The sequence below is a fragment of the Meira miltonrushii genome (genome assembly GCF_003144205.1).
Source record: "Meira miltonrushii strain MCA 3882 unplaced genomic scaffold FA14scaffold_1, whole genome shotgun sequence".
Lineage (NCBI taxonomy): Eukaryota > Fungi > Basidiomycota > Exobasidiomycetes > Exobasidiales > Brachybasidiaceae > Meira > Meira miltonrushii.
Window position 1 is genome coordinate 1,460,942 of NW_020289943.1, and position 20,690 is coordinate 1,481,631.

General features: G+C 43.3%; 9 protein-coding genes across 9 annotated transcripts; 5 read left to right on the forward strand and 4 right to left on the reverse strand.

The window, feature by feature from the left end:
• The first annotated feature begins 2,843 nt into the window (after window positions 1-2,843).
• Window positions 2,844-4,677, forward strand: FA14DRAFT_9651 (rab GTPase activator). The gene has a single exon (XM_025503130.1). It carries the CDS (start codon window positions 3,221-3,223, stop codon window positions 4,592-4,594), a length of 1,374 nt encoding a protein of 457 aa, XP_025357371.1. The 5' UTR covers window positions 2,844-3,220; the 3' UTR covers window positions 4,595-4,677.
• An 82-nt stretch (window positions 4,678-4,759) lies between these two features.
• On the reverse strand, window positions 4,760-6,460 carry FA14DRAFT_176374 (uncharacterized protein; the record flags this gene model as incomplete). Its single annotated transcript, XM_025500667.1, has 1 exon — window positions 4,760-6,460. The coding sequence occupies one exon, from the start codon at window positions 6,458-6,460 to the stop codon at window positions 4,760-4,762; it is 1,701 nt and encodes a 566-aa protein (XP_025357372.1).
• Window positions 6,461-6,695: 235 nt separating this feature from the next.
• Window positions 6,696-7,655, forward strand: FA14DRAFT_187207 (thioredoxin-like protein). Its single transcript, XM_025501580.1, has 2 exons — window positions 6,696-7,273; window positions 7,345-7,655. Exons 1-2 carry the CDS (start codon window positions 6,738-6,740, stop codon window positions 7,478-7,480), a joined length of 672 nt encoding a protein of 223 aa, XP_025357373.1. The 5' UTR covers window positions 6,696-6,737; the 3' UTR covers window positions 7,481-7,655.
• FA14DRAFT_9662 (uncharacterized protein) lies at window positions 7,454-12,263 on the reverse strand. The gene is made up of 2 exons (XM_025503133.1): window positions 12,146-12,263; window positions 7,454-11,996 (listed from the first exon to the last, which is right to left on the reverse strand). The coding sequence occupies exon 2, from the start codon at window positions 11,917-11,919 to the stop codon at window positions 7,630-7,632; it is 4,290 nt and encodes a 1,429-aa protein (XP_025357374.1). The 5' UTR covers window positions 11,920-11,996; window positions 12,146-12,263; the 3' UTR covers window positions 7,454-7,629.
• Window positions 12,264-12,324: 61 nt separating this feature from the next.
• FA14DRAFT_9671 (uncharacterized protein) lies at window positions 12,325-12,836 on the forward strand. Its single transcript, XM_025503134.1, has one exon. The coding sequence runs from the start codon at window positions 12,445-12,447 to the stop codon at window positions 12,799-12,801; it is 357 nt and encodes a 118-aa protein (XP_025357375.1). The 5' UTR covers window positions 12,325-12,444; the 3' UTR covers window positions 12,802-12,836.
• Window positions 12,837-13,292: 456 nt separating this feature from the next.
• FA14DRAFT_152486 (uncharacterized protein) lies at window positions 13,293-13,739 on the forward strand (the record flags this gene model as incomplete). The annotated part of the gene is made up of 1 exon (XM_025497535.1): window positions 13,293-13,739. One exon carries the CDS (start codon window positions 13,293-13,295, stop codon window positions 13,737-13,739), a length of 447 nt encoding a protein of 148 aa, XP_025357376.1.
• A 29-nt stretch (window positions 13,740-13,768) lies between these two features.
• FA14DRAFT_159287 (uncharacterized protein) lies at window positions 13,769-17,164 on the reverse strand (the record flags this gene model as incomplete). Its single annotated transcript, XM_025498140.1, has 1 exon — window positions 13,769-17,164. A coding segment is annotated over exon 1 (3,212 nt), but the record flags the coding sequence as incomplete, so codon positions are not given.
• A 209-nt stretch (window positions 17,165-17,373) lies between these two features.
• Window positions 17,374-18,378, forward strand: FA14DRAFT_141089 (DnaJ-domain-containing protein; the record flags this gene model as incomplete). Its single annotated transcript, XM_025497119.1, has 2 exons — window positions 17,374-18,235; window positions 18,278-18,378. The coding sequence occupies exons 1-2, from the start codon at window positions 17,383-17,385 to the stop codon at window positions 18,376-18,378; spliced, it is 954 nt and encodes a 317-aa protein (XP_025357378.1). The 5' UTR covers window positions 17,374-17,382.
• A 140-nt stretch (window positions 18,379-18,518) lies between these two features.
• On the reverse strand, window positions 18,519-20,401 carry FA14DRAFT_9688 (uncharacterized protein). Its single transcript, XM_025503135.1, has 3 exons — window positions 20,153-20,401; window positions 19,954-20,079; window positions 18,519-19,879 (listed from the first exon to the last, which is right to left on the reverse strand). The coding sequence occupies exons 1-3, from the start codon at window positions 20,270-20,272 to the stop codon at window positions 18,659-18,661; spliced, it is 1,467 nt and encodes a 488-aa protein (XP_025357379.1). The 5' UTR covers window positions 20,273-20,401; the 3' UTR covers window positions 18,519-18,658.
• Window positions 20,402-20,690: the final 289 nt, after the last annotated feature.

The window sequence follows — 20,690 nt, forward strand, 5'->3', positions numbered from 1 at the left end:
TGTATTTGGATGCAAGAAAAATAAAATCAAAACTGTATCAAAACATCTTGCCTTTTCAATAGACTTTTTTACAGCAATTTGTATGTTCGGCTCTCTTTTAGGCTTTACCTCTGTGTGTCAAAATTGTATCTTTTTACTGGCGCCGCGTAATGTATATCCAGCACACGCTAGTAGGATGCCTTCATGCACAAAACATTCACAGAGGCAGTCAAAAAGCAAAAGGAGGATCTGGCTTAGTCATCCGTATGAACGAACCTGTCAACGTAAGTGGGGAATCACAACGTCTTTTGGATCGTTCAAAGGAGTCAAGGCGAATCTCAACGCACGGAAACCACTTTCATACTTTCTAAACAAATAATCAAATATCATTTTCGCCTTCTGAAAAAGGAAACCGTAAAGGGAAATGGTCAATCGTAATTAAGTTCAGGAAATCGATTTTCTCGTATTATTCCCATATCTTGACCGTTTGAAATGATCTGCACTACGTTACTTATCGCATTGCTTTCTCCCAGCTTGACACTGATTGATATCTACCTTTCTTGGATACTTTTGTCTCATCCCCTTTGCTTTTTATTCCCGATACATCATCGCAATACTTTTTTTCCGTCGAACACGAACGACATCGTAATGCATTCATATCCGGCCATCATCTTGCTCATAGCTTCGTTCAGCTCTTTTCTTACAGTCTCTCAGGTAATTGCTGGATGTTCATAAGACTGACAGCTTTGCTATCAAAGCTGATCTGTCTTCTCCTTTCATTGCGAAAATGGAATTTTTATTTTCGGAGCACCTGACCATTGCACTTTCGATTATCATGGTGCTGTTCAAGCTGACAGTCAATCTTACAACTCTACAGCCACACCAAAAAAACGATATGCACCAGATATCAGAGACTGCTGTTTCGTATGTACGGGCACGGCGTGACAAGGTTTTTAATCCATCACTTTCGATTGTCACAATCACACCAAACTTCCCTAGATTACGATACATCTGCTGTCATTCTTTCTGTCGCTGTTGCTTATGCTCATTCTGATAATAATTGATCATCAAAAAACTTCAAATCGTGTATAAGCGTCCCGTAATATGTGTCTATATATCATTGGTCACGATCGCAAAAGTGGAACCAAGCGAGCGTGTCATAAATGACTTGATTATACGTGAACCCCCTTTCCGCCTGTCAGAGGAGCTTTTCGAAAGGATTGACAAGCCCTTGCTCATACACTCCTTTCTAAACTCGACACTTCTCGTGGCAACAAGAATGTTTCAGTTCTAGGACGAGAGCTTAATCATCATTTTTTTCGTGGGACACGGTTCTGTACAGAACGTGACCATTTGCTCCAGATTTCGGCGGAGGTTTGTTAAGATCCTTCAGCCGAAATTAATGACAAAAGCGCCTTCACAGGACGCCTTCCTTGTGAACCCGGGCTACGATTCAACACTGCCTCCTTTCCCCAGACATATGTCTTGTCAAGATGAAGGTAGCCCCTTGCCATCTGCAAAGTCAGTGCCTTCTAACACTTTTTTCTCATCAGATGTGAGCATGTCGTCAGACCGCAATTTCTACACAGCCAAGTACGGAACTGAATGAACTGGATATTGCAACAATGATGATCAAAAATTAGAAGGATATGATTGAGAAGTTCCTTTACATGCGAGAGAAAGAACGCTTAGAATAAACAGTCGAGACATTCTGTTGTGAAAAAGAAAAGGTAGATCGAAGAACGAGTCAGCAAACTGATAACTTTGAATCCTACTGCTCTTACTCACCTGCACACATGATATCTTCCAAACAACAACAAGCACAAGCACCCAAACAGCATGCAACACATGGTCCACAGCAACCGTGCTTTTCACGAGCGGATGCTTGTTTAGCTTGCAAGCCAGACATATCCTGTTGTTGCATTGGTGGTTGACCGTAATAACCTTGTTGTGGTGGAGCACCTCCATAGCCACCTTGTTGAGGTGGATACTGTATGAGAACAAAGGGAAAAAAGTGTCAGTGAATGATCATTTGGTGGGTTAAAAGAAAGCACACTCACGTATCCTTGTTGAGGTGGTCCTCCTTGTGGTGGTCCTCCGTAATAGTTTTGGTTTGACATTATTATTGTTTGTTATTTGATTGTTTACCTTACTCGCAGAGTATGATGGTGGTGAAAGAAGTTGAAAGAAGTTGATTGTACTTGCACCTTTTTTATTATTTTCTCCATGTGGTTGTTGTAATGCACTGCATTTATGCATTTCACGCCTTGCCCTACTATAACTCTTCTTTAGCCCCCCTCTCTTTTCGGTGCTTAAATTGCTGTGTCATGCAGTGTTATTTCCTATCATGCCAGTGAAAAGTGTCAGCCTGCGATTCGCTTCCGTTTGTATGTATTTTCCTCTCTCTTTAGCCGTCGGATATTGGCATCTTTAATCGCTACTACTGTCAGGTTACTAGCGTCTTTTTTGGAATACAAAACTTCCACTTTTTTTTGTATTGGGCACTTGAAAGTACAACGCCCCTGTGCCTAAAAACGTGTGCCGTCGGCATAAAATGAGCGGCTTTTTGCTTCTCTATACACGTTTCATTCTACAGCACCAATACCGTTGTACTCTCGATCCGCGCGGAATTTGCAGTGCACAACAATAGTGTGTACAGATGAAGATCTTTAATCCGCTTAAATTCTACTTCTTCTTTCTATAATGGATACGAAGATCATGTTAAGCAACTATAGACATATTATATCAATCGAATAGTCTTTTATAAATTAAATCTCCTTCCCGCTTGAACATATAGTGACCATTAAAGCGAAGAAGAAGAATAATGTTCTACCGAGGGAATAGCTAAATATAAAGTCTAAGAAACTTATGGATTCGATGAACAGCTATTTATAGCTTCTTAGTCAACGCAACTCTCACAAGGTCTCATAAGAATCTTCCAGATTAAATCGGGATGATGGCAGGATGCTGACTAAGCCCCACGCATACATTTTCCCCTCCAGCCCGGTTAAGCATTGATTTTTCTGTTCGCTGGATGACAAGTGTTAATTGTGTTAGTCTCTCAAGCAGAGCGCGTGCGCTGCGTCGTCGTACACTCTACATGCGCCAAGGCAAAACGAAAGGGTAACTTGGTTGTGGGCCGTGCTCAAAAGTGAAAATATCGACCCCTCTTTGATAATGAACGTCAATCTTGCTTCCATCGCTATCATCCAACCTTCGACTTTGATCGCCTTTCACGAAAATGGATGAACACTATGATGCAATCATTCTCGGAACGGGTTTGACAGAATGTGTCTTGTCCGCTCTTTTATCAGTAGACGGAAAAAAGGTTTTACACATGGACAGAAACCCTTATTATGGTGGATCGGGTGCTTCTTTGAATTTGACACAATTATACGAAAAGTTCCGTCCAGGCAAAGAGCCACCAACCGATATCGGTCGTGATCGTGATTATGCAGTTGATTTGATTCCTAAATTCATGATGGCAAACGGTGAATTGACAAAGATGTTAGTTCATACGGATGTTACACGTTATTTGGAATTCAAGCAAATCGCATCATCTTATGTCTTTCGTGATGGCAGGATCGCAAAAGTACCTTCAACAGAAATGGAAGCCGTTCGTAGTTCTTTGATGGGATTGTTCGAAAAAAGACGTGCAAAGCAATTCTTTGAATTCATTCAAAATTGGAAAGATGATGATCCAGCAACACATCAAGGATTCGATTTGGATACCACACCAATGACAAAGATCTACGACTATTTCAAGCTCGAAGGTGGAACGAGAGATTTCATCGGACATGCGATGGCACTGTACTTGGATGAATCTTACATGCAAAGACCTGCTCGTGAAACATACGACCGCATCATTCTTTACACCTCTTCTATGGCCCGATATGGAAAGTCACCATATATCTACCCTCTTTACGGTATGGGTGAATTGCCCCAAGGATTTGCACGTCTCAGTGCTATCTATGGAGGTACCTACATGCTGGACAAGCAGATCGATGAGATCGTGCTCGATGAGGAAACAGGAAAATTCGTCGGTGTTCGCTCAGGCGATGAAACTGTGAAGGCCGATATGTTGATCGGAGATCCAAGCTACTTCCGCGAGAATGTAGGAGGGCAAGGAGCAAACAAGAAGGAAAAAGTTCGTGAGACAGGTAAAGTTGTTCGTGCGATCTGCATCCTCAAACATCCTATTCCAAACACAGACAATACCGATTCAGTTCAACTAATCATTCCTCAAAATCAAGTCGGACGCAAGCATGACATCTACATTGCAGAGGTTTCCGGTGCTCACAATGTATGTGCTCGTGATGTGTATATTGCTCAAGTTTCAACAATTGTGGAGACTTCTACACCAGAACTTGAATTGCGTCCCGGTTTGGACCTCTTGGGACCAATTTACGATAAATTTGTTTCCATCTCTTCTTTGGAGGAACCCGTTGAACAAGGAGAGGCCGATAACATCTTTATCACAAGAAGCTTGGACGCTACCAGTCACGTTGAAACGATTGTTGAAGACGTTCGTGATGTTTGGCGTCGTGCAACAAATGGAAAAGAATTGGTGTTGAAACAACGTTCGGCCGATGAAGGTGCTCAAATCCAGCAATAAGTTCGAGCTTTCTTCCTTTTTTGTTTTCAATCTACAGTAATTTATTATCTTATTTCATGACAGATCAAAGCGAGAGAAGTTAGAATTGATATGTGCTATAACATTACATGTGCGTAGTAGTACAAATGTGTCAATTTGAGTGATGATGATACAGGAGAGGTGACATCATCCAGCATTCGGAACTTCTTGAAAGGAAGGCCTCCAGAGAGCTTGATGATCAGTTCGTTGACGAGCAAGGGCAAAAGCGGAAGACCACCACTGCCGTAATGGTTCTAGAAAAGATGATTGAAGCAACTCTTGAGCTTTCTGTTGCTGAAAAGATACGGCAATGAAAACTACTGCGATCAGAACGGCGATTGCGAGGTGAACAAGATGATCTTGCATTCTGCGCAACCTGTGCGAATTGTCAATGGGCACGTCTAAATCCATTGGCACTCGATCATCCTTTTCAGAATCCCGTAATCCCAAATTTCTTCTAAGCAAATCTTCCAGTCCAGTATCATTGACAGGTTCGAAAAATCTTCTCGGTCCAAAAGTGAAGGATTGAGAGTTCTTGTTAGAAAAGTTACTAGCGGGTAATGTAGGAGACCAGTCCATAGAATCATCTACATTTTCCTCTTCATGATCATCTTCATTTGGTTGAGCATTGTGATCAGCCAATAGATCTTGTTGATCACCCGGCTTTTCGTCTTGAAGGGAAAGGTGCATCAAATCAGGACCACCTTTTTGCACTTGCAAAGACTGGGTAGAATGCCTACTCTTCAGTGATACTCGAGGCGGTAAGTGAATCTTGATCGCTCTGTATCCAACAACAGAGATTATAGCTTGAGCGAGCACAAATGCAGTTGAGATCCAGACCTGGTACTTTTGCTGCAAGAAATAAAGTTGACAAGAGTGAAGCATTCGAATTACCAGCGTAGCTTCCTGCGCTGTTTCCCACCTTCCCAAGCCATCGACCTTGATTTGAGTGGTACCTGGATTAGAGACAGCAGTTTTCACCTGTCGAGGAACACTTGGGTCCCATTTCCACCAGTATAGAACTACTATCGCTGAAATTCGTGTCGGTAAGTCCAAGAAAGACGATCCCTCAAATACACAAGCTAAAAGAAGCACCTCGCTCATCCAGGCGGACAAAAATGCGAATGCTTCAATGTACCACAACCAACCAATCTTCGTTGGAGCGTTGACGTTGCGCAGATCCCTTTTTGGTGCTGCTTGGGCGGCAATTTCCGAATCAAACCTCAGTGAGGCGATTGAAGCAGGCTGTGATGCCTTTCGAGAATGTTGTCTTTGCAAGAGATTGTTCCAGATCAGCGCACGAGCAAGTTTATCTGCTTTTCTTAATCGATCTTCTACTTCATCTCTGCATTCCGCACAAATGGGAGGATATCGCTTCTCCAAATCATCCCTCCATCTTTTGAATCTCTGTTCGTTGTGTGATCCTCTTGTGTCTTCATCGTAATTCGATATCATGGAAAGAACAAGCGTTTGATTGGTCTGGCAGGCATGACAAAAGATCGATTTGCGATCGATTGGATCTCGAATGAGAGAATTGAATGTGCTCGTATATCGAACATTATGAATACTTTCATCTGCCATTGTACTTTCCCATGATTTCATACCTCCTTCTTCCTTTTCATCATATCGATTCCAGCATTGGCATCGTGAACAAAACCAATTTGATTCTGATCCTGAGCTCAGAGGTAATGACTGAGAGCCTTGTGATGATGGTTGCTCCACTTTGCCTTCATCTTCAGGATGGGGCGGTACTATTATACTTGCCAAATTGCAAAAATGACATGATTTTGTTGGATATGGTGACCTGTGTGATTTGGTCCAGCCCCCGCTAAGTATCCTGCCAACCATATCGCCGACAACTATGATGATATCGTTATCATGTCGATCAATGCTGTATTTATACTAATGGATAGAAGATGGACGTCATGACACTAATTAAAGCACCTATTTGTCCCGCCGCGCCTCCTCTTTTTTAACTCCTTTCGTTAAAATTTAATTCGGCAGACTAATTCGCAATTTACCCCGCTTCGGAAAATGCACAAAAACAGTCAAGCCGGATTTATAAAACGCATTTAACCGGTTTCCCTCCTTCACACCATCACCTTCATTGCATTTATATATCAAGATGGCTGCAAGACATAAGATCGTAGTTTACTTTGACGTTGTAAGCCCTTGGAGTAGAGTTGCAGTTGTGGCTTTACGAAGGTATCAAAAGCCATGGAATTTGGATTTAATCTTTGAACCGGTAAATTTAGGATATGTTATGAAACAAGCCGAAAATCGTCCTCCAATCAGTGTACAAAATAAAGGTATTTGGATGGATGAAGATATGAGTAGAGCATCAAAGTTTTACGGTGTTACGCTTAATAGGCCACCAGTGTTTCCTGTTAATACCTTCTTTGCTCAATCGCTCTTACGTTTAATTCAAATCAATCATCCGGAAAAACTGGATGATTCAATTGATGCACTTTATGAAGCCGTTTGGACAAGAAATGACGAGGTAGAAAAACCTGAGACACTGGGTAAGGTCATCAAGCCAATCTTCAATGATGATCAAAAGATCAAATCACTCGTCGAACGTGCATACGATAAACAAGAAAAGGGCGCTCTTGCCGATTTATCAAGAAAGTTGGTTACAGAAGGTGGCGCTTTTGGTGCTCCGTAAGTGTTGCGACTAATACGACATGTTTAAATATATCCTGACCCACCCTCCTCTCTTTTCCTTGTCGCAGATGGATCGTGGTCACCCGCAAATCTGACGGAAAGACTGCCAAATTCTTTGGCTCTGACCGCACGGAGCAAATTGCGGCATTCTTAGGAGAACCATACCGTGGTCCATTCGCCAATGACAGTGTTCCGAAGCTTTAAAGAAAGTGTAAATCTTGGCAATAACAATATAGCATTATGATATACACTAAAACTACGATTCCTTGCAAAGACGAAAAAGATAGAGAGAGAGCAAAAAGGGTATTAATGAATGAGGTATTTGGTATATAATGTATAAAGAGTGTGCATCATCACCTTCGAAGAGCGGAATTTTGTTCGGAATGCATCAATTCCATCTCTTCATCAGTGATTGCTTCATGACTGTTGCTCCAGCTCTCTTCTTGAATCGGTCCTAGAGCTTCCAGTTGCGTTGATGGTAACATATGCGTTGCACTTCCAAAAGATGAGTCACCTTCAAATGAAGAATCGGGATGTTCGGTATCTTGAGCGGGAAGAATAGCAACACTGTCTGTTGCATTGGATGTTGAAGTTACGGGTGCAACAATGGTACTTTGCGACCCACTTTGCGACACGTTAGTCGAACTTCGTAATCTCTTATCAGCAGCTAATTTACGTTGCTCCAATTCCAAAGCGATCAATCCAGGAGGATGTCTTCTACTTTGTTCGGGGAATTGTGACCAGATCCTGCGTTCTTCAGAATCATCCGTAGATGTTGATCGCAAGCTTGCTGCATCTTCATCATTTGTCCGACTGCGTTGTGCATTGGCTATGCGCTCACTTGCTATCTCGCCGCTATCTTCGACATTGGATGTAGCATTTGACGTTTCGACAGAACGTGAAACATCTTCATCATGATTTTCTTGTCCGGCCGTTCTAATTCCACTGAGAGGGGAAGAGGTGCGTGGATATACAACAGCGTCATCTGTCTCTTCAACAAGTTGATCATCTGGTTGAGCATTTGCTGCAGCTAATACATTCGCATCGCTGACCTCCGGTGCACTACTGCTTACTCCGCCGAAGAGGCCTTTCCACCAAGAAGTTGCTGCTCCTGCCATCTTGGGACTTGTTTGTAGATTCGTCTGCGATCTCAAAGCTTCATTTCTTCCACCATTCTCTGTACCATTCGTAGTCTCGGTTGACCGCCTTCCCAAAGCGGTACGGATCGATTCACCTAACGAAGAAGTACTGTTTGAGCTAGAATGTACGCCAGCTTTGCCGGTCAAAGATCTTTTCGATGATTTGGACGCTTGACCAGAAATGTATGGGTTTGTATTGGACAGTCTTTTACCGTCAGAGGCAACGTTTTGAGCATTCGAAGAGAGTGATGCAGATGGAGAATGTGTGCGTTCAACCGGTACTGCGGTTGGCACGATGATAGGCAGATCTGAAGCCTTGCTCGGATTCCTGATGGTAGGTTGTGACGACTGTTCTTCATTCTGGCAAGGGAACGGGTAAGCATCCGAACGGCCAATATCAACGGAAGAGACGCTCTTGTCTGCGTGTACCTGTCCCAAACCGGGTTGCGGAAGGTTGTTAGTCGTAAGCAGTCGATCTGATGTAGACGCATACGTTCCTTCCAGAGTAGACAAATGTGTTGGCGAATTCTTTACCGCCTGATTCTCTGCAATTGCATTCGCATCATCTTCCGGTAAAAAGAGTATCGGAACTTCTGCCATCTTTGATTCGTACACATTCTGAGGCCCATAAGCTGCCAATTCTTGCTCTTTTGCTCTGCCTTGACCTGCATGTCCCGGTAATGGATCTCCCCAGGCATTTATCTCTTCTTCAGGTGTCACAATTTCATCGTCCAATCGACACTCAAGAATCAATGCGCTCAACCGTTCTTCAGCTCGAGCTCGCCATGCCCAAGGTGGTAAGATCGTCTTTCGCCCGGAGAATGTGTCAGGCCTGGGTTCTTTATTGCTCTGGACATGTTCTTCAGTAGCCTGGCTCGTCTGGATTGGTCTTTGAGCCCCACGAACGAGGCTATGACTTCTTCTTGGAATTTCGACAGATCCCAGAGTTGGACGAGTAACAATTGTTGACACTTGCTGCATCTCATCATTTGCTTGAACAGGCTCTTCATTGCGGTATTGCGCTGGATGATGGGTTTCTTGTCTCGATTCATTACCCCTGATATTTGAAGCTCTGCTAGCATTCAGCAATGGTCGAGTGGAAGTACTCAAACGAAGATCGGTCAATGAAATTTCTGCTCCTTCATCTTTGTATGCTGATCTTTCTCGACTGATCAAGCTTCGGGGTCCTACGGCGAACAATAATCCGATCCATGCTGTTAATAAGAGCAAAATTCTCCAGGCAATCCAAATTGTGTTGATAAGGAGGATAACGTACGAAAAGTTGGTTAATAATCCAGAGGAAGAATTGAAATAGACTGGGTCACGCATTTGACCATTAAGTGGGATCCGATTGCCGTTAGACGTGGGATTGTAAATCACCAGCAAGATTGTCAAAATAATTCCACGTGGTAAGATTGTTAAAACAGTTGGCCAATTCTGACTGAAGAACCAACATGTTTCAATCAAGAAATCCCTTTTAGAGGCTTGAAGTCTTGTCCGATACAACAACGAGTAAAGTGAAAACGATCTCACTGAGCTTAGGTTGAAAGCATGAGAAGAAAGGTAAATCGGCAATGCAAAAGGTCGATCGTTAATCCATCTCCGTTTAAATTGAATAACGATCTCCCAAATTACCAAAACACCTATCAACCAAATCGCAAAGCAACCTGCATAGATTCCGGAAGCGATCCACCATGCTGCACTTTGATCGTCTGTATCGGGATAAAGAGCAACTTGTACCAATGTATACAGTGCATTGTAGTCGAAAAAGATTGTTGCAGGAACGTGCAGATAAATTTGAAACATAAGCAAAGAATGGTGTATCCGAGCAACGATAGATCGAAATTGAAGTGGTTCGAGTGATTTGGATGAATGATGTGGAATACGACAACGCAGCGAAATCAAAGCACCCAGATGATAACGTGCCAAGGAACGATTATGCATCAATGTCGAAGTGGTAGAGATACGACCCCCTATGTAATCGTTCTGACGAGAATCATAACCATAATGATCACCTTGACGCAGCGAAAGAGCAGTCGCATGAGCTGAATCCCACCGCATCATACTAGAAGAATTTCTTGCAAGTGCCATCCTGCTTTCAGCACTTGTGCCGATTGGCAAGCGGGTAGAAGATTGTGAAGGAAATGGTCCAAGATATTCTTCCGAAAAGGCTTTCTTTTGCCCGACAGCTGTCGAAGGTGAGAGAGTGGTTTGCGAAATAGCCGTAATCCCTTCAGTTTCAGATCGCTTGCGTGCTCGACCTCCTTCTAATAAACTACGAAATATCCTACCACCTTCTTCACTGCGTCTTCGATCAGACATGAAATCGGGATCGTCTGCTTTCACAATAGGGTCACTACTCGTTCGCTTACGAACCCTTTTTCTTTCTTTGCTTCCTGTGCGAGAAGATTCGCTCAGTGCTAATCGTCTATGACCGTACGAAGAGCGTTTCTTGGATCGACTGTGGACAGGTGAAAGTTTTGGGTCTTTACTGTCTGTTCGAAAATGTCTTGTCGGACTATTTCCACGTCCAAAAATCGGTGAGCCAATGGCCACCGGGACACCATCGATGGATACTTGACCCAATGAGACACGTTTTGCACGTTTAGCTTGAGCATTACTTGATTCAGCCTGCATTCTTCCCTCACCCAAAGCAAACAGAGGTGGAGATGCACTCGAGCTGACAGGGCTCAACGTCCCGCCTCCTTCTAAACGAAGTCTCTCTTGCTGAGATTCAACTTCTCGTTCAATTCTACGATATCCTTTGCTTCTGCCACCTGTTGCCAATTCTGAATCAGGTGACAGATCGCGAAGTTGTCCAAGCGAAGGATTGGATTGTTTCGCAATCCTATCTTGCGCTTGAAAACGTGGAGATAATTCAAAACTTCTCCTTTTGCGTTCCTGATCGGCTGAAATGGCAATTGGAACGGCGGCTTGAATGCGTGGTGAAAGAGGAGTTTGAAATTTATTTTGTATTGCATTAGTAAACATATCATCGTCCATATCTTCATCCAATCTCGGTAATTCTCCTGACCAGCGCACGGATGATCGTCTGGAGCTATCGATAGATGTTCGACTGTTATTTGAATCATCTTTTGCTCTTTGTTTTCCTTTGAGAGCGGAGGGGAGTACAGTAGGATTGTTGTACATGCCAGCAATCGGTGTAGCACTGTCCGTATCCCTACGGTAAGCTGATCCATCTAAGATTGGACTGGGTAAATTTTCATTGGATTGCGAATGTATGCTTCCATTTCGACTTGCATGACGTCCAAATGTACCAGGTGATTGATTTGATCCTTGCGTATGTCCTAGACTGTCTTGTTGATGTTGCATATTGCTGCTGCTGCCACTATTTCCACCTCCGCCACTTGAAGTGGCATGCTGATTGCTAGATCCGTCTGTTGAATGACGAGAAGGTGTATCAGCAGCCAATGATCGATTCAGCAGTGCTGATGAATTGTGAGTTTGCCCTTCCTTTGATGTACCTGTACCTTGGATTGCCATCTTGATGGAATGGACGTACAGGAAGGATTTAATTTTGATTGAGTAGATATTATGATTTCATCGCCATCATCAAGTTTCTATCGTGATGGTGAGTGTGAAGGAAGTCTTTTGGGAGGTTAATGAATGCTTTTGATATCATAGAGTGACACCTAGACACCTTCTTTTCTGGACAGACACGATCTTCGGATTGATGATACCAATGGACGCGTTATATCACCTCACGTACCTGATTCTATCCGATCAGGCAAGTCGCCGAATTATTGCGCCCTCGGGATGATGGGGATGCATAAAAGAAGATGAAACTCGAAAAAGTGTGAAGTGGTGGCGATTGGCATGACCCGGTTCTCCGGAGACAAGATGATTAAATGTAAGATGGAGGCAGTGATTGCCCTTTAAATGAAATAGACTTTCTCAAAACTAAAATTTCCACAGATATTCGGCCCTTTTCTCAAAAAACACAACTCCGCAATAACAGTCAAAGCGGGAACAGAGCTTTTGTATACCGAAACACTATCTTTTTAATCAATGCTAACGGCTTGCATTAGTGTTTGCATGATTATTTTGCCCGTTGCGTTGATGAAGGGATGCCAAGTGTGTGTGAGTATGGGAAAAAAGGGTAAAATAGCCCTATGCTTGTGTAAAACTACAAACAAATCAAATCATAGTGCCAATCTCCACTCCAACACTTTTTCCCCTACACCGCCTTCCACGCAGAGAACAAGTATTCGTTTGCATAAGATTAATTGTGTGTGTTCGATAAATGAATTAGCGGCACAAACAAAAAGAGGAACGCGTTCAGGTAACCTAAAGGGCCAATGTTTACAACAAAGATTGGACGATAATTGCAATCCTTCCTATATCGTAAGCATTCCATCCCTATGATCGAATTCGCTTCCGACGATAATTGTGATAGAAGAGAATGTAGAACATAATCTGCACAACACGCATACGTTCATGCTTTCGATGATCTACAGTACAGAAAAGATACATACATTGCTTCCAGTATAATATCCTTTCCGATCACAGCTCGAGTACCTGCTGCTATCTTTTCCTTCTCAAAAAGGCAATCAGCCTTTATGTGGGCGTTAACCGGCGTCATGTATATGCATGCAAACAAATGAATGTGACCGATGTGAAATCTGCCAAAAAAGGGGCTTGATCATTGGCATGACGGAAGGAAAGATTACCCGTGTTTATATGCTATGCTAGAGGACTGCACGCGTTTCGAAGTTCAGGCCGCTTTAACGATAATCACGCGTAGAAGAACGTGCTGCATATTCTCACACTCTCACTTCTTGATTATCATCTGCTTGCCTGTCAGCATCCAATCGAGTCTGAAAAAAGACTTGAGATGCTGATGTGCTGATACAGTCATGGTCAACAGTAATCCTACAATCATCGATGATACTCACAAGGAAAATGCTATGCATGCAAATCAAATATATTCATCATCTAGTCACGTAAAGCCGACTTCTCAAGATGACGTTGAGCGACTAAAACCTACCAAGAGCCAAGTTCAGGCACGGAAACGGAGAGTACTATGCGAATTGACAGATGCAGAGATCCAAGCACGTAGTACACCATGTAATGAAGAGGTAATAGAGTCACAACCCACGCAATCGGATAGCACAACACAACAATCTTCAGAAACATCCTCTCTCTCCAAGGAATCCCACTCTTTATTCAAAGCCGCTCGTCAAGCTCGCCAAAAGCAGTCCATCATGTCTAAGCATACTGGCTCAAAACCCATTACGAACTCCAAAGGGTCCACGTCCGACAAAGCCACCTCCCTCCAAAAGCCTCAACGAAATTTACGATAATCACGAAACATATGTATATCAATCATGTACTTTTAATTCAATGCATTCTTATCACAGCTAACTACCGGTTGTATTGATTACAAGAGTGAGTGAATAAATTAAGCAAGTTTCATTACATGCTCTATCTAATCAACATCATCAGTATCTTCATCATCGTCATCGTCATCTTCTTCATCTTCACTGACGTCCATTCCTTTTTGTCGCATACGCTTTTTATCATTCTTGCGTTTCGTACTCAATTCATCCAAAAGGATCAAAAGATCTTCCAATTCTTTCTCTAATTCTTCTTTACTCTTTTCGCCATCTTCATTTTCTCCATTTGGCGCTGCAGCTGCTGTGGCTTTTGCAGCAGATCCATTGGCTACTTTTGCTGCTTCTTCTTTGGCTTTTTCAACTTCGGCTTTTGCTGTCTCTGCTTCTGCTTGTGCAGCTTTGATCTTCGCTTCTGCTTCTTCGGATGACTTCAATGCATCTTGCAATCGTTTTGCCATCCCGTCCTTTTCTTGTTGAATCAGCTTCAGCTTATTTTCCAGCTCGTTTCGCTGTTGTGTCTCCTTGGTATTGGATTCTTCTAACTTGCTTACCTGCTCTTGCAAAGTGGTGAGCTGGGTGGTAGAGGCACTCGTCTCCGTTGCACGTTTCTCGTCACTCAAGGCTGTTGAATCTTTGAGTAATTTGAAATCAGCCTGCAATTTCTCATTTTGCGCTTGTATCGATTGGACCTGTTTGGATGACGATTCTCGTTCTGTAACCAAAAGCTGTTCAGCCTCTTTCAATTTCTGTGATAGATGTTCGCTTTCCCGTGCCAATTTAGCTTGTTGCTCTTGCAATTGTTCTAATTGACGTTTGGCATCTAACAATTCTGTACTTTGCGAAGCTTGATTAGCAGAAGAAGAACTTGGATCGACCAAAATGGATTTTTGAATCAACACATAATTCGTCTTGATAAAATCAACAAATGCCCAATCGAACCATAAGCCCTCCTCTTCCTCCGCTTGAGCAGCAGGAGCGCCAGGCCCAATCGCATTGACGATATTCTGTCTGCCCAAATTATCCAAAACATCCGGACTGGTATTCTTGAAACGACCATCGTCACGTAATCTATTCAACCTTGCGGCAAATTGATCAGGTCCGATGCGTGAATGTAAGATAGGATGCATACTCTTGCGTGTAACGGAGCCTTCATCTTCCTTTCCATCTCCTGTAGGGGCATACTCATAAGCGATTCCCAAAGCCACTGCACAAAGACCGGAAACGATTGGATCAATCATATTTCCGCCTTGGTTGACTGGTTGAATCAAGATTTGCAAATTCGAGCTCTCTTTCAATAACTCAGCCACAGCAGCTGGCGATTCCCAGATCCAGGTAATCAATACGATCAGGTATCCAATCTGTATCCTTGCCCAGTCGGTCGGGCTGCCAGACTGTCCGTGAATTTGACTCTTTGATGCCGAAACTCCCGCTCCACGTTCCCGTCTTGTTGCTTCTCCATGTTCTCGTAATGCCATGGTAAGATTACCAATGATCAATTGTATCAACGTGCTACGTTCATCATCTTCATCTAATGTAGTCTTTTTAACATCGATATGGTCTACTACTTTACCATCTGCACCAAATAACAGCCCACGAGCCATATCCTTTGCGGTGTCGCTACCACGTACCAAATGTGCAAACAACAATGCACTGATCAGATATCTATACGCATCAAAGTATGTCGCACCTTGTCCGACTTTTGATGATTCGGGGAATTGCGCAAGTCCTCTCAAAAGAAGGGGACCTGTTCCAGAAGATGGTTGACCGTCTTGTGATTCTTCTGTATCAGCCATGGTTTTGAGAATGTTCAATCTGGCGTCTAGATTGTCATTCACATATGCATCAAAACAGTCCAATGCCGAAGCACGAAAAGCAAGAGCATCCAATGCATTTCCTGTACTTGTCGTTCCATTCACCGCTGCTCCAATCAATTCCAAAATTGCTGGTCGAGGTGGCAGACGGGTGTAGTTGACCGATGAATCATTTACAGATCCTTTCTGACCACCTATGGAGATGATAGGAGATACTTCAAGTGTATTCAACAAATCTTGGTTTGACCGATTTGAGCGTAGCAAGGATGCTAGAACGTGAAGTGCTTGTGATTTCAAGCCAGTCGGAGCTGTACTGGACATGGACAATTCAATCAAACATTTCGTGAAGCCACATGACAAAAGAGCGTTTTGATTCATTCTTTTGCTATCTCCCTGTCCTTCGACCAGCAAGCCTGCAACCTCTAGCACCAATCCGGCATTGACAACCTTTTGTTCATCTGTCTCGGGTAAGCCATTGTTGCCTCTTTCATCGTCATCTTCCGAAGGTGGGAGTGGTGGGTACCATTGTTGGAATGCAAAAGCTTCAAGTTGGTTGGCATACTCCGCTTGTGCTTGAGGATTATCCGCTGGTGGCGGAGGCGGGTAGAATAACAATGGGGCCAATAGCGGTACCGAAAGAGTTTCGCGGAAGTAGTTCTGATTTGAGACGTTGTATTTGAGAAGAGCAACGAGAGCGTCGAGAGCATCTTGAACTACAACCCCTCCTTCAATTCGACCCTCTAAGGCTACAACGTCAATCAGCTTCTCAAACGCTCCTTCGAATGCGATCAATTTCTGAATATCCGCATTGGCATCGACCAATCGAGGCAAAAGCAACAATGCTTCATTCCGTACAATTTCAGCACTTGATCCGCTTCCCTCACTCAAACATTCTAAGATGGCACCGCAACCTCCTGGAGAGGTGAGAACATGTTCCTGAACACGCTCTGATCGTATCCTGAGCAAGAGGCCTAGCAGCTGTAAAGATGAGAATCGAGTATAGAAAGATCTTGATGGTGACAAAAGCGGCAAGAGAGCATGCAAAGGGCCTGGCGTTGCAAGGAATTTGTCAACATGTTGAAAAGCATAAGGAGGTAATTTGTGATCTTTTATAGCTGCAATTCCTGCACCTTGACCGGCAGAAGCCGTATTGGATTCGCATAATGTTAAACATGTTTCCACGACTGCTCTTGCGATTTCATCATCTTCTTTTGCATCACGACAAAGGCTTTCCAAGATTGCGTCTAATGCTTTATTCCCAACTTCGACCGGATGATCTCTTGCTAAACCTTTCAGAGTTAGAACGGCAGCACGTCTATCTGGTAGAGGTGGTAGCGGTGGTGCTGCAGGAGATCCATCGGCAAGCTTTTCCTTTGAAGCCGAAACTTCTTGTAAACGAGAAGAAAGAGTGATTAAAGTTGTGTCCAACGTTTGATTCGCTTTTGGTTGTGCCAAAGAGGCATATTTTTTCACCAACCATTCACCACTGTGAAGCATGGTGAGCGATATGGCGGATTGTTTTGTTTAGGAGGAAGATGAACGAACACTAGAAAGACAAGCTCTCTGTTGAATGAACGTTTGTTTGTCTGGAGAATGGGCGTTTGTCTGTTGTATGCACAGGCCTGCCACGATGATGGGCGACACTTTCACTTTGTACACGTGTGTTCTTCCCAAAAGGATAATCAGGCACGTAAGCTGGGCTAAAGAGACGCGTTCTATTCTTGAGGGCGTAAAGATGAGAGTTGGACGTGTTAATGCTGAAAGAGCAACACTTCTAATTCTGACTCCATCAATCCAACATGAACGACGAAGCAGATCCAGCTCTTCAATTCTTTCCAGATGGCAAAGTGGACTTGTATGGTGCACTTGGAGTAAACAAAGAAGCAACAGAAGATGAAATAAAGAAAGCCTATCGAAAAGCAGCACTGAAATATCATCCAGATAAACAAAAAGGCAACGAAACAGAAAAACAAGATGCTTCTTCCAAATTTCAACAGATCGGATATGCATATGCAGTATTGTCCACACCTGCTAGAAAGGCAAGATATGACTCTACCGGCAGAACGGATGAGAGTATGTTTGAAGAAGCGATGGATTGGAATGCCTACTTTAAAGAATTGTGGACTGGTGAAGTGAATGCTGATACTTTGGACGAATTTAAACAAAAGTACCAAGGATCAAAAGATGAACGTGAAGATATTCTGGAAGCATATAAAGCCACACAAGGACATTTGGCCGAAATGGTGGATCACGTCCCTTACATGTCTCTACGAGTGGATCGAGTACGAGTAGAAAAAGTTGTTGAAGAAGCAATCAAAGAGGAAGACATAAAGAGGACAAAACAATGGGACAAGACACGTAAAGACAAAAAGCTAATCGAACAAGCAGAAAAGAAAGAAGAGACAGAAGAAGCAGAAGCGATGGAAATGGCACGCGAGATGGGCGTTTATGATGCTTTGTTCGGAGATGAAGCAGCAAAAGCAAAATCTCGTGCAAATGGAAAAGGTAAAGCACAAAAACGTAAACAGGAAGATGATGAAGAAGGAGATCTTGCTGGATTGCAGAACTTAATCGCAAAGAGAAATCAGAACCGGGGACATCAGATGGACAACCTGATCGCAAAATTGGAAGCTGAAGCAGGAGCCAAAAAGAGTAAAGGATCCGGATCAGGGAAGAAAAAGGGAAAGAGAGAAGAGCAGGACGCCGGACCTACAACCGAGCCTTCGGAAGAAGAATTTGCTCGTATTCAAGCAAGCATCGATGCCAAGCGCAACAAGAAAACCAAATCAAGGTGATCGAAAGCTATTCATACCTCTACACTACCATCCCTTCTTGCTCACATCTGTACACTTTAGTCATTCAATATATCATGGATTTTAGCAAACTTTATTGCGAACGGGATCAGAGAAACAACTACCTCCCACGGCGCATCGTATCTCAAAGCGGAAATAACACCTCTTGTTTCTGTTAATGTACAATGGGAATCATCTGGTATACATCAACTAATCTACATGCTTGTCGTGGAGTATGATACAGAGAATATTTTCTAATTTCCTTGAATGCGACAGGTTCTCTCTACAAGAGCGGATTGTATCGCGGACGCTTGTTTGATGCACTACCACCATCTTGAGTGCCAGGAACGAATTCTTCATTTTCACTGAGGGTCAACGAGTCATCTTCATTTTCTCCTTCTTCTTCTCTTCTGGCTTCTTCTTCCTCCTCAAACGTTGTATCTCGTTCATGCCACAATGATGAAAAGCCTGTATCTGCTGATTTTCCCATTTCCTTCTCTACTTCTTCTACAACTTGAGGAGCATCTTCCTTCTCCTTAGGTTGAGGTTGAGATGGCGTCATTTGCATACTCTCTGCTGGTGGAGGTAGAGGTGTTGATTCCATAGGCTGGGTTGGCAGTGTAGACGTTTCTAGGGGTGTTTCTTGCATCGGAGTAGCTTGAGGTACTTGACTGCCCATAGCACTCTGGTCGTCATCATACTGGCGAAATAGGTCTTGCTCTTGATGTATTTCATTCTGCTCCACTCTGGAATCATCTTGACTTCTGGTAAAGATAGGCTGCAAATTAATGCTATTGTCTGATTCTGGCAACTGTGCGGCTGGATTTGAATGACCATTGGGCAGTCCAACATGTCCATTGAGTGACGGCATAGCATGTGTATAGCTCGATGTATCTGCAGATACTGATCGATTTGTATTTGTCAATTTTGGAAAATCAGGTTCAGAAGTTGCTAAAAAGACCTGTGCAGTCATTCCTTGAACTTTCACTTGCATATTCAAAGGATAGCCAGCCGTCTCAAAACGCATCTCAAGAGGGCATTGTAGATGATCGGCCAAAGCGACAGGCGCACGGAATTCGCGTAAGCTGAAGGTCATCTCAACTTCTTGTCCGATCACGTATGTTTGAAAAGATCCTTTTGGCACATGAACTTCGGTTTGCAGTATGTTACGTTGACGCGAATCAGCCACTTCATCTCCCCTGCTGCTCAAGCTGCAGCCTCTCTCGGTGCATGTCATAGTGATTTCACCATTCACCTTGTTTGCGAAAAAGTCCAAAAGATCTTGAATCGTCTTTGGACTTGCGACTATGTGATTCATTGCGCTTGCTTGATCTTTTGGGAATAGGCATGGTGCTACCTCATAGGTAAGCTTGTGTGTCTTGCTAGTGCCGTTGTCCCCATGCAATCGGATTGCTAAACGGCATTCATGTTCTCCTTCACTGACTTCCAGCTCACACGATTGAAGGTGCTTATTGTTGTAGCGATTCAAAACTGATTGTACGCTCTGTAGGAGAACGAGAAAGGTTGAGTAAGCCTTTTTGCTGACAAAAACACACTGAAGATCGGTCAAATCCTCACCCTGATTGGCAGTTGGAGATCAATCCGCCTCCTGCCTTGCTGTATTTCATATATTTGGAAAAACTCTGCTCTGATCATGAAAGCACAAAACGCCGATTGACTAGATGCCATGCTGGATAAACGCATCTGGTGGGTGGAGGTGAGATTGACGGGTTAGCAAAGAATGTTTGCTTTCATTGTTTCATGTCGAGATACCTACCACATGCTCTTTCTCTCCATGACGTAGACACAGTATACTCAATTGCTCTCCAAACCTCGACAAACAACTCAAAGCATGATTGATCAGCCTATGCTGAGCAATTTCAAACTTGGCATTCATCTCTTCTCTCCTTCGTCACCATCCCATTAGCGATATGATGCAAATGAAAGGAGAGGAAACAAGTGTGATACTTGGAATTTTCTCCCTCCTTGTCGTTCTGGTGTTGTTCTTTTGACAAGTGTTGGTGTGATGTGCATGATGCCGTTAATTTAGACTGACGCCAGACTTGACTTAGCTTTTGCGGAGAATTTAGCGTTTAATAAGCTAGGCTTAATCGCGTGGGCAGGCAGGCCGCGCTTTAAGCTCAGTTCATTCAAGCATGCGTTGCATATGGCTAATCCAATCATTACAAGAATTCTCTTCATCTTTTCCTCAACGGTCAGTAAATGATAAGAAAGACATTTGGTATGATCGATTTCAAAGATTGTCAGATGAATGATTTCATAGACATATAGTCATTGTGATGATGGTATTGCGC

What these genes read in the sequence shown, in the direction of transcription:
- FA14DRAFT_9651 (XM_025503130.1), top strand. Translation starts at nt 3,221, where the DNA reads ATGGATGAACACTATGATGCAATCATTCTCGGAACGGGTTTGACAGAA.
- FA14DRAFT_187207 (XM_025501580.1), top strand. Translation starts at nt 6,738, where the DNA reads ATGGCTGCAAGACATAAGATCGTAGTTTACTTTGACGTTGTAAGCCCT. An exon ending in GGTGGCGCTTTTGGTGCTCC is followed by an intron (nt 7,274 to 7,344) that starts GTAAGTGTTGCG and finishes TCCTTGTCGCAG; the next exon opens with ATGGATCGTGGTCACCCGCA.
- FA14DRAFT_9662 (XM_025503133.1), bottom strand. Translation starts at nt 11,919, where the DNA reads ATGGCAATCCAAGGTACAGGTACATCAAAGGAAGGGCAAACTCACAAT.
- FA14DRAFT_9671 (XM_025503134.1), top strand. Translation starts at nt 12,445, where the DNA reads ATGCTAACGGCTTGCATTAGTGTTTGCATGATTATTTTGCCCGTTGCG.
- FA14DRAFT_9688 (XM_025503135.1), bottom strand. Translation starts at nt 20,272, where the DNA reads ATGAATGCCAAGTTTGAAATTGCTCAGCATAGGCTGATCAATCATGCT. An exon ending in ATGGAGAGAAAGAGCATGTG is followed by an intron (nt 20,080 to 20,152) that starts GTAGGTATCTCG and finishes TCCACCCACCAG; the next exon opens with ATGCGTTTATCCAGCATGGC. An exon ending in ATCTCCAACTGCCAATCAGG is followed by an intron (nt 19,880 to 19,953) that starts GTGAGGATTTGA and finishes GTTCTCCTACAG; the next exon opens with AGCGTACAATCAGTTTTGAA.